General features: G+C 44.3%; 1 protein-coding gene across 3 annotated transcripts in view; it reads right to left on the reverse strand.

Annotated features, from left to right (window-relative positions):
• Positions 1-15,102: 15,102 nt before the first annotated feature.
• ZMIZ2 (zinc finger MIZ-type containing 2) overlaps positions 15,103-19,567 on the reverse strand; it is a 32,203-nt gene continuing 27,738 nt past the window's right edge. For all 3 annotated transcript variants that reach the window (XM_072149044.1, XM_072149043.1, XM_072149042.1), the window contains 10 exons: positions 19,345-19,486; positions 19,041-19,251; positions 18,113-18,218; positions 17,869-18,026; positions 17,701-17,768; positions 16,898-16,966; positions 16,504-16,748; positions 15,938-16,113; positions 15,368-15,571; positions 15,103-15,276 (listed from right to left, as the gene is read on the reverse strand). In XM_072149044.1, coding sequence (XP_072005145.1) covers positions 15,169-15,276; positions 15,368-15,571; positions 15,938-16,113; positions 16,504-16,748; positions 16,898-16,966; positions 17,701-17,768; positions 17,869-18,026; positions 18,113-18,218; positions 19,041-19,251; positions 19,345-19,486 — 1,487 coding nt within the window. In that variant the 3' untranslated portion in view covers positions 15,103-15,168. The remainder of the gene's footprint in view (positions 15,277-15,367; positions 15,572-15,937; positions 16,114-16,503; positions 16,749-16,897; positions 16,967-17,700; positions 17,769-17,868; positions 18,027-18,112; positions 18,219-19,040; positions 19,252-19,344; positions 19,487-19,567) is intronic.

Below are 19,567 nucleotides of genomic sequence, written 5' to 3' on the forward strand. Positions count from 1 at the left end.
TTTCACATGATATCGCCTTCACCATAAAGTAACAAATCAATGAGAATTTTTCAAATGAAACAGATCAAAATTACGACGTTTCGGTCATCCCAACCTTTGTCAAGTTAGATCTGACTGCAAGTTGTATGTTAAGAGGTATTGGTGAGGTGTGGCCATCGGACAACCCGACTGATTCGGACTAAGCGCGGAAATCGGCAACCACAGAGCTTGGATGTGCCCCGACACTCCCATTCACGGTCTATAAAAGTGCCACAGAGCGCTGTGCTTGGCATTGAACGAGGCGGCTGAACACATCATCAGCCTGTTATATTATTCAATTAGTGAGAGCAGAACCCCCCGTTACATAAAAAGTGAAAACCCCACGAATCAGTTTGTTACCCCCTTTCCTTTGGATATGGGATAACAACGATACTTGGTACAAATATGGGAACTTTGGATGTTGTATTGGGGCCCAAATGTTAATTTGAGAGGAAGAAAAAAAGAATCGGATTAAAGGAGAAAGAAGAATTTATCTCAGGAATTTAGGGCATCACAGTGGCTTAGTGGTTAACATTACAGCCTTGCAGCGCAGGGGACCTGGGATCAAGTCAACATCTGCAAAGAGTTTGTATGTTTCCTCCGTGTTTGAGTGGGTTTCTTCCAGATCCTCCGGTTTCCTTCCACACTCCAAAACATACTGGTAGGTTGATTAGATTGTGGACAGGGACCGATTTGACAAGCTCTGTGCAGCGCTGCGTAATCTGTGTACGCGCTATATAAATAAAGGAGTTATTATATCTCTTCCCTATTTGATAAAATATATCACACAATTTCTTATATTCATATCTACTATTGATGTATGAAAAATATATTGAAGTCAGTTTTCGGGGTTAACCATATTGATGGCACCGTTCTTATGTGCACTTAATATGCTGGGAGCGGGAGCTTCATAACCTCATGTAGATTGGAGCCTCTAAGGGTTACATCTCCCGCTTCCACCGCCCTGTGGCATCTTTATTCCCCGCTGACTGTCCTGACCTATTTACTCAAGCTGCAAATCACTGCACATCGCTGCTCACAAAACCAGATGAAGCCGAGCTATTTTCAGAGCTGCAGCATTATCTCACACTATATTACAAAAAATACATTTCTGAGTATTCAGTCATTTAGGGAAAGATAGCAAATTTTTATCATAGAGGAACCTCTAGTGGTGTAAATGGGGGGTGTGGGGCAGTGGCGTTACTTGATGCTGATGGGCCCCAGTGCAAAGTCTGTACCAGGCCCCGGACTATAATGTATGGTTTATAGGAATAGTCTTCTCATATGGGAAAAGTGACACCATAAGGGCCCCCTAAACCTCTTGGGCCCTGGTGCGACAGCAACCTCTGCACCCCCTCAAGTGTAGCATCTAGTAACCATAGGGCTATGCTAGGATGAGCATACCCAAGGCCTATCCTTAGATCACCACCAGTCAGATCTAAGAAGTAACTGAGCAACTTGTGCCAGCACAGCAAACTCTTCATTATTTACCACAACCGTCTACCTAGACGCCATACTTATTGTAGTGGTGAAGTGGGGTATTGCAGCTTTGTGTCAAGCTGATGCACCATAGATAAATGGACCATTACAAGCATGGTTGAGGTCATAGAACTTGTAATGTAATAACTCCACATATTAGTTTTTAGTAGATGAAGATACTAATTTTGTGTTGCTTTGATGAATGACTTGTTTGCAGCTCAGCCTTATTTAAAGTCATTGGCACGAGCCTGCAATACCTGGGACAGCCACAGTACTAAGGGTGGTGCTGTACGTGGTAGACAGGGCTGGTCTGAACACAGGGGTGTCTTTAAACAGACAAGCAGAGTAGGCACTGGGTATGGAACATCAGCCTAGCTAAGGATAGGTTCATTGCCTAAATCTCTTCCTATATTTCATCCCCAAATTTTAAATATCAGGTAGAAGACTGATGAAAATATAAAAAAAAAAAAAAAGTCCAAAAGATCCTGGGGGGGGGGGGGGGGGGATGAAGGGGCAGGGAGATTTATCACTACTCGTTGTGAACCTACTTCCGATATACCTAAAGGCTGTGGAAAAATTCCAAATGTGGCAATGTCTATAATCCCTGGATCAACCTTTCATCACTGGTCATAAAGAAGACAAACATTTGTTTTTGGGTTCTTCTACTGCCATTACTACCTCTTGGGGTTAGACCGTTCCATAGTTAATGTAACCCACCTGTAAAACATAAAATGCTTCCTTATAGAGATACTTAAATCTCCTACAATGTGTGTAGCTGTGACCTTTGTACAGTTCTTAGAAAGAATAAATCATGAGCTACATCTTTGTAGTGTCTGTACCGATAGGTCTAAGTGTCGTGGTACATACAAGTAAATCCGGCATCATAGTCATCTATCTAAGAATCGTTGCCTAACCATGGGACGAATATCCTGTCCTGAAAAGCGTGATCACAGGATTCCTATACAAACTCCTGGCATCATGCACAATGCAGTGTTGGGTCAGGACCGGCTGCGCATGAGAAAGTATGTTACAACCAAATTGCTCTGTGGGGCATATTTCTTAATGTGTGGCGCAAGGTCTGTTTTCGGACGTCCAATTATCTGTTTTGTTATATTGTGACACACGGATTTAATGTATTTGGCGCAACGTAAGAAAAACAAATGAACGCCAGAAATGACAAGTTCATCAAGGGGTTTAAAAGTTGTCAGATTTGCTTTTTGTTGGCCCAAAAATTGTTTGAAACTAGAAGTGCAGGAAAAATGTCAGGATCCAGAAGCTGCGCCCAAATTGAGCGAAAAAAAAAGAAAAAGTCGCAAAATAAAAAAAAGTTACGAGTGTTGGATAACTTACGTTTTTGTGGCGACGACACACTGTAAATCTGGCGGTACGGGCACAAAATAAAAAAAAAACATAGGATTTCCCCAAAAAAAAAAAAAAAAAAAAAAAAAATAGCAGGTGCAAAACCATGAAGAAATCTGTCCCCACATGTCTGCCGGATTTACAGAAAAAAAAAAACAACATAGAACCGCGGAACTGAACTTGACACACTGAGTTCTACAACCAGGGTGGGGAGTCCCGCAGACAAGTTTGTAGGAACACGCTGCCCTCCGCGCCCCTTACACACTAGTGGGTGTGAGGTATCACATTAGCAGCGTGTGCTCGCTGGAATGTCCAGCCCGAAAACAGACAACCAGAACTGAACTCACATGTTGAGTTCAGATCCAGTTGTGTTCAATGCCCAGACCAGACATTGCAGCAAGCACCCGCCGCGAGTGTGTAAGGGGCTTTATACTAAGCAATATTTCAAAGGATGGTTTGACACATCACAGTTATTGGTGCAGCTTCATTTATTTGAGCTGGGATTAGATCCAGCAGGAAGGAAAAGTAAAAGTCCTTCCTTTAGATTACCCATTCCCATTATTCCGCTCTCTGCTTTGGCTCAAATATGAAAAGAAAACAAAAGAAAAAGTGAAAATAAGATAAAAGCTGAGTTATATTCATCAAGTCTTATATAGACTGTGTTTAATGGGAACCTGTCACCACATTTCCACAAATACAGCTAGTGAGAGGTTCCCAGGAGCCCTATTAACTAACTGACTCCCTTCTTTTAGCTAAAATTTGTTTTCCCTTACATCCATAAATCAACTTTATCTTATATTCCTTTTTATATAACCCCTCCCCATGTCCGATGCCTCTTCTCAACATGTCATGTGACCAGGGTAATGTCATCTAAGGTTCTGTTCAGGGCCGGATTATAGGCGGGGCTCAGGGGCCTCCACCAGTTTGCACCCCCGCGGCTCAACTCCTCTGCCGCCACCTCCCTGAAGCCCGGCTGCCCCCCGCCACAGGTGACTTCCAACTGCCCGCCTCCACGGCATAGGTCACCTCCTCCCCACCCGCCTCCATGTCCGAGCCTACCGCCCCCCGTCCATCCCCCTGCAAGGCCGAGCTGCACGCCCACTGCACAGTCGACCGCCAACACGCCTGCCCATCCACCTGCGCTACAATGTTAGTACTCCCGCCGCCCCCCGCCCAAAAAACGCCCTCCGCAACTCCCTCCGTCACAACCCCCTTCCCCCCCCCGCTGGAAAAAACGCCCGCCCTCCGCAACTCCCTCCGTCACAACCCATCCCCCCCCCCCCGCTGGAAAAAGCACCTGCCCTCCGCAATTCTCTCCGTCCGCCCATCCCCCCCCCCCGCCCCGCTGGAAAAAGCACCTGCCCTCCGCAATTCTCTCCGCCCGCCCCGCTGGAAAAAGCACCTGCCCTCCGCAATTCTCTCCGTCCGCCCATCCCCCCCCCCCCCCCCGGCTGGAAAAATCACGTGCGCGAACACTGCCGCCCACCTCCGCCGAACAAGCAACCCTGCCGCCCCTCGCCCGAAAGAGCACCCGCCCTCCCCAGCTTCCCCCGTCTGAAAAATGCACCCGCGCCCCCCCCCCCCGGCCGAACAAGCACCTGCAAGACCCCCCACCGGCTCGAACACCCGCCTGACGCTGTGGCCAGTAACCCTTAAAGGTAAGTATATAAATATGTATTTGTGTGTATATTTAATGTATATTATGTGTATATATGCATTTACTGTATATATGTATATTATGTGTATATATGCATCTACTGTATATATGTATATTATGTGTATATATGCATCTACTGTATATATGTGTATATAATGTGTATATATGCATCTACTGTATATATGTGTATATACTGTGTATATATGCATCTACTATATATATGTGTATATACTGGGTACATATGCATCTACTGTATATACTGTGTAAATGTGTGTATATGTGTATGTATGCATCGACTGTATATATGTGTATAATGTGTAAATGTGTGTATATGTGTATATATGCATCGACTTTATATACGTGTATATACTGTGTAAATGTGTGTATATGTGTATGTATGCATCGACTGTATATACGTGTATATACTGTGTAAATGTGTGTATATGTGTATGTATGCATCGACTGTATATACGTGTATAATGTGTAAATGTGTGTATATGTGTATGTATGCATCGACTGTATATACGTGTATAATGTGTAAATGTGTGTATATGTGTATGTATGCATCGACTGTATATACGTGTATAATGTGTAAATGTGTGTATATGTGTATGTCTGCATCGACTGTATATACGTGTATATACTGTGTAAATGTGTGTATATGTGTATGTATGCATCGACTGTATATACATGTATATACTGTGTAAATGTGTGTATATGTGTATGCATACATTGACTGTATATACGTGTATATATGTGTATATACTGTGTAAATGTGTGTATATGTGTATGTATGCATCGACTATATACGTGTATATATGTCTATATACGTGTATATATGTGTATATACTGCGTAAATGTGTGTATATGTGTATGTATGCATCTACTATATACACGTGTATATACTGTGTAAATGTGTGTGTATTTGTATGTATGCATCTACTGTATATACGTGTATATACTGTGTAAATGTGTATATACTGTGTATCTACTGTGTATGGGTACATTCACACGAGGTATGCCCAACATGCGGGCACCGCCATGTGCTGGAGAGGAGGAGGAGGTGATCCCTCCTCTCTTCATAGAAAAAAGCGTTGAGCGGCCACACACACGCAAAAAGATAGAGCATGCTCTATCTTTCTGCAATGTATGGCACGGATTGGTGCCACACATGTGTGGCACTGTACCGCTGCCGGGCCGCCATTGCCCTCTATGGGGACGTATATGAGGCCGCAAATTTGCGGCCGCATGTACGTCCCCCCAGACGGCCGTGTGAATGAGCCCTAAATATGTATATACTGTGTATATATGTGTATATATGCATCTACTGTGTATATATGTATATACTGTGCATATATGTTTATACTGTGTATATATGTATATGCTGTGGATATATGCATAGATGCATATACAGGCAGTCCCCGGGTTACATACAAGATAGGGTCTGTAGGTTTTAACATTTTTTGTAAAGCAATTTCATAAAAAATTTACATTTTTTTTTTTTACCTCGTTCACTGAGCAGGTCCAATTATGATTTATTGTACAGATTATTATGGAACCGGCGATACCAAATACAGGCAGTCCCCGGGTTACATACAAGATAGGGTCTGTAGGTTTGTTCTTAAGTTGAATTTGTATGTAAGTTGGAACTGTATATTTTATCATTGTAATCCCAGCCAGAACTTTTTGGGAATCTGTGACAATTGTATTTTAAAAATGTTGGGTTGTCATAAGAATCAGGAGTAACAATAAAGCTTCATTACAGACACCTGTGATAACTGTTACAGCTGATTATTGTAGCCTAGGACTAAAGTACAGTAAATTACCAATATCCAGAGGTCCGTTTGTAACTAGGAGTCGTATGTAAGTCGAGTGTTCTTAAGTAGGGGACCGTCTGTACTGTATTTATACACGCATAAATTTATATGCACATATATAGGTGCACCTTTAAATATATGTATATATGATGTGTGTTTTTATATATGCTATGTATATGCTCTATATAGTGAATGTGTGTGTGTGTGTTGCTGTGCGGGCTGAGGTGTATGTTACATGGGACTGCAGATCTGGTAGCGGTGAAGGTAGATATAAAGATGTGTTACAGGGGGGCGAGGCGGCTGTATGTAGCTGTGTTACTGGGGATGAGGCGGCTGTATGTAGCTGTGTTACTGGGGGCGAGGCGGCTGTATTTAGCTGTGTTACTGGGGGATGAGGCGGCTGTATGTGGCTGTGTTACTGGGGATGAGGTGGCTGTATGTAGCTGTGTTACTGGGGATGAGGTGGCTGTATGTAGCTGTGTTACTGGGGGTGAGGCGGCTGTATGTAGCTGTGTTACTGGGGATGAGGCGGCTATATGTAGCTGTGTTACTGGGGCGAGGCGGCTGTATGTAGCTGTGTTACTGGGGGTGAGGCGGCTGTATGTAGCTGTGTTACTGGGGATGAGGCGGCTGTATGTAGCTGTGTTACTGGGGGTGAGGCGGCTGTATTTAACTGTGTTACTGGGGGATGAGGCGGCTGTATGTGGCTGTGTTACTGGGGATGAGGTGGCTGTATGTAGCTGTGTTACTGGGGATGAGGTGGCTGTATGTAGCTGTGTTACTGGGGGTGAGGCGGCTGTATGTAGCTGTGTTACTAGGGATGAGGCGGCTGTGTATAGCTGTGTTACTGGGGATGAGGTGGCTGTATGTAGCTGTGTTACTGGGGATGAGGTGGCTGTATGTAGCTGTGTTACTGGGGATGAGGCGGCTATATGTAGCTGTGTTACTGGGGCGAGGCGGCTGTATGAAGCTGTGTTACTGGGGCGAGGCGGCTGTGTGTAGCTGTGTTACTGGGGGCGAGATGACTGTATGTAGCGGTGTTACTGGGGGCGAGGCGGCTGTAAGTAGCTGTGTTACTGGGGATGAGGCGGCTGTATGTAGCTGTGTTACTGGGGAGGAGGCGGCTATATGTAGCTGTGTTACTGGGGAGGAGGCGGCTATATGTAGCTGTTTTACTGGGGATGAGGCGGCTATATGTAGCTGTGTTACTGGGGATGAGGCGGCTGTATGTAGCTGTGTTACTGGGCGATGAGGCGGCTGTATGTAGCTGTGTTACTGGGGGATGAGGCGGCTGTATGTGGCTGTGTTACTGGGGATGAGGCGGCTGTATGTAGCTGTGTTACTGGGGGTGAGGCGGCTGTATGTAGCTGTGTTACTGGGGTGAGGCGGCTGTATGTAGCTGTGTTACTGGGGATGAGGTGGCTGTATGTAGCGGTGTTACTGGGGATGAGGCGGCTGTATGTAGCTGTGTTACTGGGGATGAGGCGGCTCTATGTAGCTGTGTTACTGGGGATGAGGCGGCTGTATGTAGCTGTGTTACTGGGGGCGAGGCGGCTGTATGTAGTTGTGTTACTGGGGGTGAGGCGGCTGTATGTAGCTGTGTTACTGGGGATGAGGCGGCCGTATGTAGCTGTGTTACTGGGGGGCGAGGTGGCTGTATGTAGCTGTGTTACTGGGGATGAGGCGGCTGTATGCAGCTATGTTACTGGGGGTGAGGCGGCTGTATGTAGCTGTGTTATTGGGGATGAGGCGGCTGTATGTAGCTGTGTTACTGGGGACGAGGCGGCTGTATGTAGCTGTGTTACTGGGGATGAGGCGGCTGTATGTAGCTGTGTTACTGGGGATGAGGCGGCTGTATGTAGCTGTGTTACTGGGGATGAGGCGGCTGTATGTAGTGGTGTTACTGGGGACGAGGCGGGTGTATGTAGCTGTGTTACTGGAGGCGAGGCGGCTGTATGTAGCTGTGTTACTGGAGGCGAGGCGGCTGTATGTAGCTGTGTTACTGGAGGCGAGGCGGCTGTATGTAGCGGTGTTACTGCGGGGACAGTGGATAGTGAGCAGGAGGACGTGTGTGCACGCTACAATCAGTGGGGGCCTCCACCACATTTTGCGCCCAGGGGCCCCCACCAACCTTAATCCGGCCCTGGTTCTGTTACATTTTCAACATCTACCCCCATGTATGTATCGGATCACATGAAATCACAGAAGCCTCCATGGGTTCCTACTCCTCCCCATCCTCCAAGGAGACTGCTGTGATTTCATGTCATCAGATACATACATGGGGTAGACATTGCAAATGTAATAGGACCTTAGATTACATAAATTTGGTTACATGACATGAAGCGCTCTCTCAATGTTTGACACATTGGACCTGTCAATCAGGAACAAGGCAGGGTAAGGCCGAGCCTCATTGGACTCATTGTCATTGGACAGGTGATTTGCATACAAGTTTACAAACTGATTTCTTTTACCATGGAAAGGATTTAGGGATAGGGGGCATGCTTTTTAATCAGAGTTTTTAATGAAGTATTTATTTTTGGTGGGTTGATTTGCATGACAGGTTCCCTTTTAGAGTTCCCGTTCCTAGACTGTATTCGATGGAGGTATAATGTCCCACAAAATGGGTCATTACCAAATTCAGCCCTGATTGGTTTTCTGGTCAACTGGAGAGGGTGTAGCCAGTTCCACCATGCCAACTTTAAACTCCTATCAACTCTAAAGGGGTCATCAGACTATTAGAAAAATTGAGCAGGTGGGTTGGGGAGGCCATTTTAAAAGAAATAAAGCTTTACTCCCCTCTTGCGACAATCCCATTGTCCCACACTACGGTCAGTCAGGACTGTGCCCCATTTCTATGTCCCAATGTTGTGTCAGACGCTGGGACAGGAGATGGGTGGGTGAGCCAGGCTGCCAGAATTTGCTGGAGTGGTCATGCCCTGCCCCTTGTAAACAAATAGGGACATGGCACCAATGGATTGTGGTGTGGGACACCTGGAGCATTGGAGGAGGTGAGTAAAACTTTCTATTTTTTAAATTAAAAAAAAAAAAAAAGCCCTCCCCAGCACACCTGCTAAATTTTCTAATAGTCTTCTAATAGTCTTATAACCCCTTGGAGTTCCCCTTGGTTTATCAACTAATTCCTGCTATCCAATAGTGATCAGTCGCTGCAAATGAAGCGTTAATGGGGTATCTATATTATGAAAGTTTAGATCCTGACAAATCTTCCATTAGTAGTTCATACAAAGACACCAATTATAAACTATTGACCAGGTGTCACATAGCCCCACATTTTTCTTACAAGATGTTCCCAGGGAATCTACCACCTGGATGTAAGATTGTATGCAAATGAGCCCGAGGGGCTCCATGCTTCATTAACATTTACGGAACCTGGAGCCCCTCAGGCTCATTTGCATACAGTCCTTCACCCTGGTGGTAGATGCCCTTTAAGCAGACCATTCTATGCAGGATAATGATGGCTTTTACCTGCTCACTGCACTATTTAGGGATCACAGGTAGGTCCCCATCTCCTATATCAGAGACGGCGATTAGCGTTTATGGAGCGTCTCTGGAAACCCCACACATTACATGTGAGATTTTCATTCCTCCTTTTCTTTTTGCAACACCCATAAATATAGACAGACTTTTTTTTTTTTTTTTTAAGGACGTAGTTTTCAAAGCATTAAAAAAATTAAATAAAATGCCACTTAAAAAGTAAAATGCAGGAAGAAGCTTAGTTAGTTAGTAACATTACATACAGAATATTGGTACCTCCAATCTATAACAGTAGGGAGCCAGTAACAGCAGAAGTGTTAGCAATGAGTGGACGCCAGGTCTGTGTATACAAGAGAACAAAGCTCTGCCTGCGCCTTAGCCCTATATGGACAGATGCATCGTGACCTGCGTGTGATCACACGATCCACAGCGTGCCAGCGTCACTGTGCCAAGGCTGGGTTATAATATATAAGGCTATGGACCACATTACCCTGAATTTTATCCATATTGTGCATCTGATTTAAAGGAAATCTACTATTAAAATCCATCATGATAAACCAGGGACACTTACCCCTAGATCCAGGCACCGTGACTGTAGTACCTTTTTATAGGTTATCTTTGGCCTCCTTCCTTCTAAAAATCAACTTTCAAAATGCTGCTAATGAGCCCCGAAGGCTGCTGGGGCGGTTCCCAGCACCTCTCCATGCAATAGATTCAAAGGCTGTTACACTGTCTCCCCCTCAATCTGCTACTGCTCCCCCCCCCCCCCATCTGTTCCTGCTAGACACCTCCCCCTCCCTGATGTAATTTCACTGCAGTACAGGACGTTCCAGCACAGTGGGAAGGGGAAATGCTTCTGCACAGTGTAACAGCCTGTGAAGCTGCAGCATGGAGGGGCTCCAACAACAAACCCATTTGGCTCATTAGCGTTATTTTAAAAGTTAGAAAGAAGAAAGGCCATGGATAGCAAATATAAGGATTACCACAGTTCCTGGATTTATGAGGAAGGGTCCTTGGTTAATCATATAATTATATTTTTTTTTAAATCAGATATTTCTTTAGTGTTAAAGTACAACATATTAACACACAGACCCCAAACTACTCCCTCTCATCCCTTCCTAGACCAAGGTTACAAACATATTATGGCATATTAAGAGTTATTTTGGCGTGGTAGCATCTGCACAAACTACTTTAGATAGCTGGCTGTGCTGAAGTTCCAGTCTCCTCCTGTTATTCCCTTATTACAGTATTTACTCTTATAGTAAATTACTACAAAATTATTACTTTTCTGCATCCTGCCTTCCCAAAATGGAAAATGCTAAACTAGTATAATAAAAAATAAAATAAAAAAAACATATTTGGCATCTCAAATCATGCTCATCCAGAGAAAAATTTTAGCACATTAAAAAAATTTGTGCCATGCAGAAAAAAAAAAAAAAAAAATTATGACCCCCAATTTTCTTACAATAAGAATGTTGCTATTAAACCGACCATAACAAAAAGGCCCTTATGTGTCTGCGTCAACAGTAAAATTCTCTAGAGGATTATGAGAATGGAGGAAAAAATATATATATATCAGATGTTCACAGATGCATCACTACCAATTAAGTTTTCCATTTCAATTACAGGCAGTCCCCGGGTTACATACAAGATAGGTTCTGTAGGTTTGTTCTTAAGTTGAGTTTGTATGTAAGTCGGAACTGTATATTTTATCATTGTAATCCCAGCCAGAACTTTTTTGGTCTCTGTGACAATTGCATTTTAAAAATGTTGGGTTGTCATAAGAATCAATATTAACACTAAAGCTTCATTAGGGACACCTTTGATAACTGTTATAGCTGATGATTGCAGCCTAGGACTAAAGCACAATAAATTACCAACATCCAGAGGTCCGTTTGTAACTAGGGGTCGTATGTAAGTCGAGTGTTCTTAAGTAGGGGACCGCCTGTACTTATTTTAAAAATAGATTTTAAAGGGGTTGAAAGGTAGCATCTTTCTTCCAACACACAGCTCCACACCAGACCATGGGTAGTGCATGGTGTTGCATTTGTTAAAGGGGTTGTCCACTTTCAGCAAATAATTGACATTTGTGTAATGAACAGGTTTACAATTTTCCAATAACCTTTCTGCATCAATTCCTCAGGGTTTTTTTTTAGATCTCCGCTTGCTGTCATGCTGCAAAAAGCTTCTATGTTTACTCCAGTGAATAGAAATCTCTCCATGGTTATGTTTTCCCACAATTCATCTCCATACAGTTTACTTGCAATACCGGCACCGACCATAGTCAGGTGTGGCGCTGTTTTTGGAAGAAAGCTGTTGTGCTTTTAAACCCCTTTAAAAAGGAAGTTTTTAAATTCAAAATTTAAAAAAAAACCCCACACCTTTTAGTCTTTTAAACAAATTTCATGTCCTTTCAAAGTTACAATACAATCTGTAATAGAGAAATCTTCTGCAATCACCACATCAGACCATTGTTTCAATATATAGAGATATATATTTTTTTTATTTATGCAAAACGCACATTTTTTTTTTCTCCAGCACGTAGCACAAACCCTAAATATTTAAATAGACACCCGACATGTCACCACACTCCCCGGCATGATATATCCCTGGCTAGTTTGCCCGTGTCTGGAAATTGTCCTCATATTTTTTGGCTTTGCAATAACTCAGTACTTCAGTCACTGAGGAGCGAGGCTGCGGGGGCTCCAGCTGTATCCGGTGGTCCCTTTTTGCTCGGCGGCCGCGCCTCGGCTCACACTCCTTCATGGCTTATTTAAAAACAATCTGCAGGATTTTTCTTTTTCCTTAATTTTTTTTTAAATCCAGAAATAAACTAAAATAATAAATAAAACATGACTATGGCTGATTGGTGTGTGTGGGGGGTCTCTGCAGCATTTTAGATGGGTTATGCCCGAGGCACAGATGGGGGAGGGAGCAAAAAAAAAGCCAACCTCAAAAATTACATTTTTTTTTTTAATTTATTTTTAAAACAAGACTTGAAAGTAGCTTAAAAATGTTAAAGAAGCACTTCAGAATTTTATTTATGGACATACAATAATAAAATCACCAGCCGTAACCATCCCCCCCCCCCCCCCCAACCGGACAGGGAAATGTACTGAACTTCTGTAAATCACGGGATTAGACCCCTCCCCTTTCAGAAAAATTACAGGCGTCTTGTTCCTCTGTGTGTCCGACCATACATTGGACTCAGTACAATGATTGGTTAGGTTTATGCGGCGAGTGACGTGTGCAGATTTTGCAGTGTATTCCTAAAGGGGAAAAAAAATCAAGGCTATGCTAAACGCTAAACTTTGTAATGGAGCACTTCCCGCGCCTCTTATTAAAAAATTATGTCCCGGTCAGAACTGTTTTTCGGGATCACTCAGATCACAGTTTGAGAATCAGCAAATAAGCTGTGAAAAACCTGCGGTAATGTCCGTCCTTCACAACCGATTTTGCCCATGTTCTTGTTCAGGAAGCCATCGGCTACATGCACGCATACCGCGTGCAGAAACAGCCTGAAGGGACATCCCTTTTCGGGTGGATGGAGATGGGAGGTCTCCTCACCCCTCGGTTCTCTGCAGGAAGCTGAACAGATGCACCGAAAAATCAGGGTAGAAATAGACCCTGCTCTATCTCTAACAGCGCACAACAGACATCAAGGGAAGTCATGAGTTAGCTTCCGTTTTTGCGGAGAGTTCATGGTCGACATTTACAGTTCGTGTGTATGAGGCCTTAGAGATGCCGCTTTATACAGACCCCCCTCCTGCTTGTAAGAGCCGATAAGAAACTGATCACAAGCAGGAGGCATGGAGGACAGGCCAAAGCTGCATCACACAGGAATACACCAAGACTTAAGCGGAAGAAACTTTATCACTTGTGTAATATAGGACTAAGGCTTCCTGCACACAACAAGGGACTTTAGAGAATGCACCTGCGTGTGGCAGGATCGTCCTGCGCCCCCATGTCGCGGAAGTGCAGTGCTCAAGAAATCACGATTATTTCAATGCCTTTTACACCAGAAAACTGCTGTAAAAATGCTGATAAATCTCCCCTATGTCTGTGTGCATGTTGCCAAGTGCATGAGAAGAGTTGGCCAACAGGGAAAATGATATCTGCATTACAGGACAAGACCCCTACAGTATTATCTAATAGATACCCTGCACTATATAGGTCAAAAATAATAATAAAAAAAAAAATTCTGAGGTGCTTCTTTAACCAGGAGACATCTGGTATTCGGTATCTCAATAATGGCCCCCCTCACCCCAAACTGTGCGGGCACCAGGTAAAATGTAAGACGTTTATGTACATGCTGCATCCTTCCCGCGGTCATGTGATATTATCACACAAAACATATATATAAATATATATTTATATACTGTACACAGATTCCCGCTCTGCTGCAGAGCGAATAATGCAGGTGTTGCAAGGCTGCAGGCCCTGGTTTATTGCATGTACAGTGGATGGCGCTGCCCCGGGGCTACTGAAGCTTTAATATTGGAAATAACGTACAACGACAAGGACACGTAACTACAGGGTTAGCTTCCTGTATAATAATAATATAGATATATGTAGCAAAGTCACCCCAGACTACGGCTGAGATGGTAGGAAATAGAATGACGTGTGGCACCAGGATCTTAAAAGCGTCCATTATAACCAAACCAAACCCTCCCCCACCCCACAAAAGGAATGAGTAATGACGTATGGACCAGCAATATTATACAGATATACACACACAATGTATGTATTTATACATTACAAAAAGAGGGGGGGGGGGTATTTGTGTGTAGACTGGTACACACATCTGCGTTGTGCTCTTAGCTTCCGTCTCCCACGGGCTGGGGGTCTCCATAGAATAAAATGGGCTACCAGCCCGGCAACAATCTCTTGTCTTACTTCTCAGGCTGGTGCTTTGTGGCAAAATAAAAAAAAAAAGGAGGGAGGAAAAACCAAAAACAAAAAAATTCATGGTCGTATACAGAAGTCAGACAAAGCTGGCATACGCGGCACCTTAGCCTGGTAGCGGAGGTATTAACAAGAGGAACATTGCTGGTTTCATTGATCTGCAGAGAACACAGTCAACAATTTTCTATTCACAAAGTTAACGAAATTTCTAATTCTGCAGAAAAAGTCTTTTCTAAAGCTTCCGGAGCAGCGCTGAAGGTTTACCATATAGTGCAATGATCTGAAGAGTCTGTATTCATTGTCCATACCCAGATCAAGTCTTGTGCTCAGCGCTGCTCCCGTGTCATCCGATAGGGTAAAACTTGGGCATGATGGTTAAAAAAAATAAAAAAACTAAAAAGGTGGGGGGAAAAAAAAAAATAAAAAAAATAAAATTGTGAATCAGTTAGTTTCGAACAAGGAGAGAAGGTCATCGTTTCCGCTGCTTGGAAGGTCCGGAGGGCCAAGGTAGGAAAGCAACTCGTCTGGATTTGTCAGTTCTGGGAGAAGCTGTAGAGAAGAGATGATGGGTGCGACGGGTTAGAACACGGAACAAGAAGGACAAGACACAGAATGTGCAAAAAAAAAAAAAAAATCTTACGTCAAGAGAGGGTTCTGTCACATCGCCCGCTGTGGGGATCCCCACTGAAGGGTTAAACGCCATGTCGCTGCCGGGCTGGGCCAATGGCTGCCGCTGCTGACCCCGATGGTGAAGCTGCTGCTGCGGCGAGTGATTGCTGAGATTGGAGGGATGGAGAGACTGCGCAGGATTGTGTGAGGCTTCTATCCGCCCCGTGGGAGGAACCTGGGAATATAACAAAAGCAAAAAATGTATTCAGTAATCAAAGTTCCATCAATATAAGGGGAAAACTGCTGGGATTTACCACTGTACTAATAGATTGTGAGCTCTTGTGAGCACGGCCTTCACTCCTCTTATTCCATCTGACTGTTATACAGACATCATAAGACATTACAGATTCATATAATACGGAAAATTAAAATCGCTGCAGCAAGGTATCAGGTGTTGATATGTAATTGACAATGTTAGTAGTGTCCAGCTGAGGAGGGGGGCCAAAACCCAAAATGTCTGTCAAGGCCACAACGCGTTCCCATTGTTCAGTGCTGTATATGTGACATCATGAACTCAACATGACAACAATTTCTCTCTTACCTGCCCGGGTAAGGGGGGACCTCCGCTCTTTTCCTGGTTCATCATGGGGTTTGGAATGTCAGACTGATAAGAGATGGGTGGCGGACCATTGGGGGTGAAATCATTCATCGTGGGTGTACTGGGGTTGGAGGATGGGAATCCGCCTTCAGGAAATCCTTGATTCTGGAAAGTCGGGCCTAGAGGGGGTAAAAGACTGCATGAGGCTTGGGCTTTCCAAAATAATAAAGAATCCAAATATTCTGTTTTTAAATCGGATTTAACAAGTCAAAACTGGTCATGCGTAGAATCATTGCACGAATTTATAATAGACGCCAGCTTTAGGATCTCTGCTTGCAGTTAATGGCACAGTGATCATCTACATGCAGAGGCTGGAGAATTTCATTCATAGATCATATGTAACATGCTGTGTGATACTGTAGGATGTAGGTCTCCTGCAGGAATCATATCCCCCATGCACACAATGCTTAGGCCACCACACAGTTGTCCCCACCACATATACAGGGGTAGCACAGAACAACATAAGATTCTACCCTCCAGTCCAGGCACAGACACATGGTATTACCCACCCTGCTGGCTGCTGTAGTCTGTTCGCACACCCCCACCAGACTGCATACTGTTGAAGGGAGAAGAATTTGGTCCCAGTGCAGCGATCATTTCCATAACATTTGGCATGACCATGTGTGCTGGGCTCAGGCTCCGACAGCGCTTGAGTACTGGTCCATCTGCCTCTTCCTTCACGTGGGTGTCAGGCTTCACGGGCACCGGCTTCCAGCAACACGAAGGGTCAATGGTAATCTCTTCGTAGTCAGAGCTAAGACAAAGAACGCAACATTTTATTAAAAATAAATAATCAGCTAAAATGTAATGTATTTTCATACAGAAACTTAGCTTTAGCCAAGACTGTACAATCCACAAGTCTAGCAGAGCAGGAAGCCATGTATTATGCCTCGGCATACTCACTTCTGGATATACAGCAAGGTTCCCAGCATGTACTGATCAACTTCTAATCCCTCCAACAGGGCGGTTTTACTGAAAAACAATAGAAAAAAAATCTAGTCAGACAGGGACACAGTGATATAAGGAAAGGCAATGCCTCTGGAGGTTATTATAAAGGCTCAGAGCCAGAGAAAACGTATCGCGCCATTCACAAATATCGTGAGTATCTAGCACCATCTCCTGGCTGTTAGAGGGTACTGCAAGTATGAAATGCATTTCATTCTCATTGTGGTGTACATACATAGTAGTTCATTGTAAATGAATGGAGCAAACTTAACATCGGATCCTGGCGCAGCAGCCTACATATTGTGCTTAAGATGTAGGTCTTAGGCTGCATGCACATGAATGTATTTATACGCCGTGGATCTCTATGGAGAGAGGTCACCCCCTCCTCCTCTCCATGGCACCGGATGCATGCCCAACATACGCTCGTGTGCTTGGAGCCTTAAATTGGTTGAGTGTGTATGAACGTAAAATAAATAAATGATTGTCCCTGCACGTGTGCATTGGTAAGTATAACTGTGCTCCGGTTTCGATATATACCGTATGCGTCCGTATAACCCACTGCAAACGATGTGTCAAGACGTTGAAGTGAAAATCAATAACCCGCCGTATGAAAACCTATGGGTTCCATATGTATATCTATGTTTGTAAACCAGGTCCGTCACAATGGCCTGATTTCAAAGAAAGTGGTGTGTGAACAGGATCCTTCAGAAAACATGGATAAGAAGTTTTCCGAAGGGGGAAATAATATTAATGTCACTTACTTGCACACAGGGCATCTCCAGGTGCCGCGCTCACAGTTCAGCTGTAGATATGATTCCAGATCAAAACACTGTGGAGGTAAAAAGAACAATTGTAGAGAAGGCAGCAGAGGGATAATGGCTACCGATGACTACCAGCGATAACATAAAGCAGCTATAGCAGCATATTACCTGGATGTGCCGACAATCGTGGCCTCGGGCAGGAAGCTGGATTCTTCGGAAGGTGATTGGACATTTTAGGGACACTTTGATTGCCGTCTGCTCCACACCGTCCTCGCCATTGGGCCCAGGGGTCCCGGGAATGCTGCCATTGCTAAAATTTCTTTTAACTGGGAGAAGAGTTAAAGTGTTAAAAGCTGAGCACTTACAGAGCAGATAAACCAGGAGAGATTGGGAGAGGTGATGCCAATATTACTTTTTGTGATGCAATGTTCTGCAGGCAGCAGCCTCTTCTTTATCAGACCCTGGAGGACGGATCTCACAGAGGGTCGGTGAACCAGCTGTAGCACGAACAGATGAGACTGAAAGGAAATATAGAAAACACCTGTTAGATTATTATCTACTCATCCATCACTTGTACAGAAGGAAATGGCTGCTTGCCGGGTCCCTTTAATTTCATTCAACAAATTAAGTGGGGTATTTTTGACCCCCGACAAAGGAGCCATTTTTGTTTTGGGTAGTGAAAAACCGGTTAAAACAAGCACAGAGTCAGCAAAGTCACAGGGAACAAGAGACTCAGCAGGTACGCAATACACTGGATTGTTGTAAAACATCTCCAACTCTTCCTAATCTCTTAATTATGGGAGTGGGCTGGTGAGACATCACTTTGTTAGGGTACGGCCACATGCTCCAGAAACTGAGTGTGGCCGAATGCCCGGCCTCCACTGACAGCACGAACTTAAAGTAATATCTAGCCGAATTTGTGCTACGATGGGTTACTGCAGAGGGACAGGGATTGGACCACATGCACGTCTGGCCGTAACCCTTCAAGAGGGTCGAGTTGTAGAGAACGGTTTTGAGAGCGTAAATAGCATGGCACAGGAGATTTGGGACCTCTCGAATACACATTAAGCTCTTTCATATGAACGTATGCCAAGGCCTGGGGCGCAGCATACAGCCGGCTGTACCATGCCATGCACTTTATGGCACCCGTATACTACCTGCTGTTCATAAAGGCTAGCATACAGCCGCCATATACATCCGTGTGAAAGGATCCCCTGATTAATCTTGTGGCCACAAGGGATAAACAAGTGGTTGCACGTGCAAAGGCTCTCTCCATCCACTATAGGAGCCTTATAGCCCCACATAAGTGAAGATAGGGATACTATGTACACTGTACTTACACAGCAGCAGGCACTGACGGTGATCTGGATGCTGTTGCGGCCAGGCTGGCACACATGCTTTATATACAGGGGTTTATGGGAAGTTTTGTTGTCCCCCCGCTCAATACTCAGCGGTGTGGAGTTCACGCTAACTTGTACAGAACACGGCCAGTTTGTGTTCATCTGTCGATCCTCGTGGTGGTAGCATTTAAACTGCAGCTCCAGATCAGGCCTAGAAAGAAGAACAATGTAATACGTTGTATGACTGCTGCATATGGTGCTACTATCACAGCCTGCACACTACACATTAAAAACCTTGGTATACCTCATCATAAGGGTCTTGTACACCGAATCCCGAAGGTGGTAGACGTGGTTACTGACTGCCAGGTTGTGCTGCAATCTGAAAGGCTCCAGAACAATGCCATCCCGTACCGGGAACGTCAGTCTCAGCTCATCGTTGGAGCCACCTAATAAGGTAAAGATAAGAAATATAATGGGCAGTCCTCGGGTTACGTACATGAAAAGTTCTTAAGGTTTGTACTTAAGTT

This window comes from Engystomops pustulosus, chromosome 4 (genome assembly GCF_040894005.1).
Source record: "Engystomops pustulosus chromosome 4, aEngPut4.maternal, whole genome shotgun sequence".
Taxonomy (NCBI): domain Eukaryota; kingdom Metazoa; phylum Chordata; class Amphibia; order Anura; family Leptodactylidae; genus Engystomops; species Engystomops pustulosus.